Source organism: Piliocolobus tephrosceles, chromosome 9 (genome assembly GCF_002776525.5).
Source record: "Piliocolobus tephrosceles isolate RC106 chromosome 9, ASM277652v3, whole genome shotgun sequence".
Taxonomy (NCBI): domain Eukaryota; kingdom Metazoa; phylum Chordata; class Mammalia; order Primates; family Cercopithecidae; genus Piliocolobus; species Piliocolobus tephrosceles.
In genome coordinates this window covers 3,948,913-3,951,412 of record NC_045442.1, presented here as the reverse complement: position 1 = coordinate 3,951,412, position 2,500 = coordinate 3,948,913, and the positions used below count along the sequence as shown (strand labels likewise).

General features: G+C 44.3%; 1 protein-coding gene across 12 annotated transcripts in view; it reads right to left on the bottom strand.

The window, feature by feature from the left end:
- Positions 1-2,500, bottom strand: part of EBF3 (EBF transcription factor 3) — a 128,632-nt gene that overhangs the window by 12,254 nt on the left and 113,878 nt on the right. For all 12 annotated transcript variants that reach the window (XM_031936147.1, XM_023224426.2, XM_031936152.1 and 9 more), the window contains one exon: positions 854-942. In XM_031936147.1, coding sequence (XP_031792007.1) covers positions 854-942 — 89 coding nt within the window. The remainder of the gene's footprint in view (positions 1-853; positions 943-2,500) is intronic.

Here is a 2,500-nt window from a genome sequence, read left to right as displayed (position 1 = left end):
GAGCATTAAAAAGGTAATGTCTAAAAGGTTTTATTGTGTTAATAAAACTCAGAGGTGGTCAAGACTTGGTACACACAGGGATGGAATGTAAAACAATCAGCCATAATGTTATGACTTCATTTTTCATTTTGCATTTTCAACTCTGCCTTGGAAATCAGAGAGGGCTTCTAAAGAGAGAAAGAGACAAAATTATATCAAAGGAAAGGAAAAATTATAAGCTTGACTTATCTTTAATGTTATACATCAAAATGAAATTTCTGTGATATGTGGCGTGTGCATAAACAACACGGGCAGCTTTTGTCTTTGTTGAATTTAAATGGAAAGTCCCTCTAGATATTAATATGTGGACTTCATTTGTTAGCCTGCTAAGTCAGGGACTTATAACAAAAGCTTTGTAAACAAAAGATTAAACTGAATCGAGCTTTAGAAAATGAAAGGAAAACAAGAGTCAAGTAATCACAGATCAGACTGGGGCTGCTTAGATGGAAATCAGGGCAGGCCACTGGAGTGGAAAATGTTTAATTGAACTATTTCATTACGCGGAAGTTTATGTCCCCCTCGCAGAATCCAAAATATTTGTTATCAGAAAAGCTGTTCTTTGCTTCCCTTAAAAGATGATCCTTTGGAGATGAGATGTAAAACTTGAGCCGTCTACCCCTTCTCTCACCCTTCGCCCACCTCTGAAGCTGGTCAGGTGCAGGCCTGGGCAGCTCCTCACACCTGTCGGCCCTGTGGTGGGCACAGAGTTTGGGGCATCTGCAATCCCCCCACCAGAGCACCTGCTGCCCCCAAACCAGAACCAGCCCAGTGGCGACCCCACCATGAGCAGGGTGCCACTTGCTCTTTTACTAACCTTGGGTAACCTTTCGGGATCACCCGGATGTCTTGGGATCACTTTCTGCAACCTCTGAAAGCCGTAATCTATGGTTGGTTCATTAAGGGCTGCAACAGGACACAGAAATGTAGATCAGGTTAATTACTTTTATGTCATCCATTACTCATTTATTGCACTCTTACAAATAAATGTGCAGTTCTCCTGCTCTGATGCTCTCTAAGGCAAGCACCCCTGAATGCTAGCTATGTCTTAAGGAATAGATTTTCCCCCTTTCTTTTGCACATAAAAGCAACGATTATTTCTGATCTATAATTAGACTGGAAGAAAGTCAAAGGGTGACTCAATATATTGTAAAAATGGTAGTGCAGTCACAAAGTTACAGGTCTTGGGGCCATATATAGCAATCACCACCATCACGATGTGATGTCTGCATCACACGGTGCCTTCCACACTGGCCAGGGATTTATGGGAAACTGGCAATTATGACATATGTCCAGCTATTGCTAGCCTCAGATTTATCCCTGTGGTCCTTTTTTGTCTAGCATATTGCCTGAGCACAAACCAGGCAGGAGGAGCACTTATTCTTGCAAAGCTTTAATAATCTGTGAATGGCTGCCTACAAACTGATGTAGAGCACTATCATTCTACAGCTGCAATCCACCAGCCTCACGAAATTGCTGGCCACAAACAGTAATTAATCTTTTTATCCCTCAAATTGTAATTTTGACTATGAACTGTGCGCGGCCATAAATCAGCGGCACATGCGCTGTGTACACTGCATGAATCACGGCCGGGACTCCGTCCGACTGCACACACTGTGTTTAACAAGCTTTATAAGGAGCCATCGGGCTTTATTATGGCTCTGCCTGACTCCAACAAAAACTGAGCCTGGAGGCCCGGGGACACGAGTTAAGATGAAAATACTTATTAGAGTACATTACTTCTTGATGTAGATGGCGTTTTCCGTGGAGTCACTCCACGGTGCGTGGCACAACATAAATCAGAGGTTTTTCGGAGACTAATAAGACCTGCCACCATCTATTCATTACTCTGCCTGCAATTTGGGCCACCACTCATTAGTAATTTGGTGATTAACACCCCCCAACTCAGCAGGTCTGCGAGGTGCAGGGGGCGACACCAAGACTGCGGCTTCCGGAGAGGACGGCTAGGGGGCCGCCTTTGCAAGTGCGCTCCAGAATAATTGGTCACCGTGTTCCTCGAGCGCCTGGGTGTTGGCGCATCTTGCAAGCAACGCAGGAAGCCTCGCACGTACACTCGATAATGCGCCCGAAAGTTGAGGACCACAATATGATTTGACATTCCATCATACATCCCGGAGACAAAGGTCCGCACAGGAATGTGAAGTAAGACATTTTCTTGTTAATAAAGCATTGATCCGATGTATTGATTTTACATGACATGGCTTTTGCTGGGATTTTGCCCTCTTTTTTCTTTGCAAATAGTAAAGCTCTTCAAAATGCCTCGGCGTATGTGACATGGCAAAATTTCTAACTCTCTGTGATGTAAATTCTATATGTGTAAAACCACTTCATAATCAGACCATTAATCATCAGAAGCTGTCAGCGTTGACTTGGGGGACAATTTGTCATGTCTCTGCCCAGGCCCAGGCCAGGGTGTCAGGCCAAAGCAGCGTTCGGGCCGCAG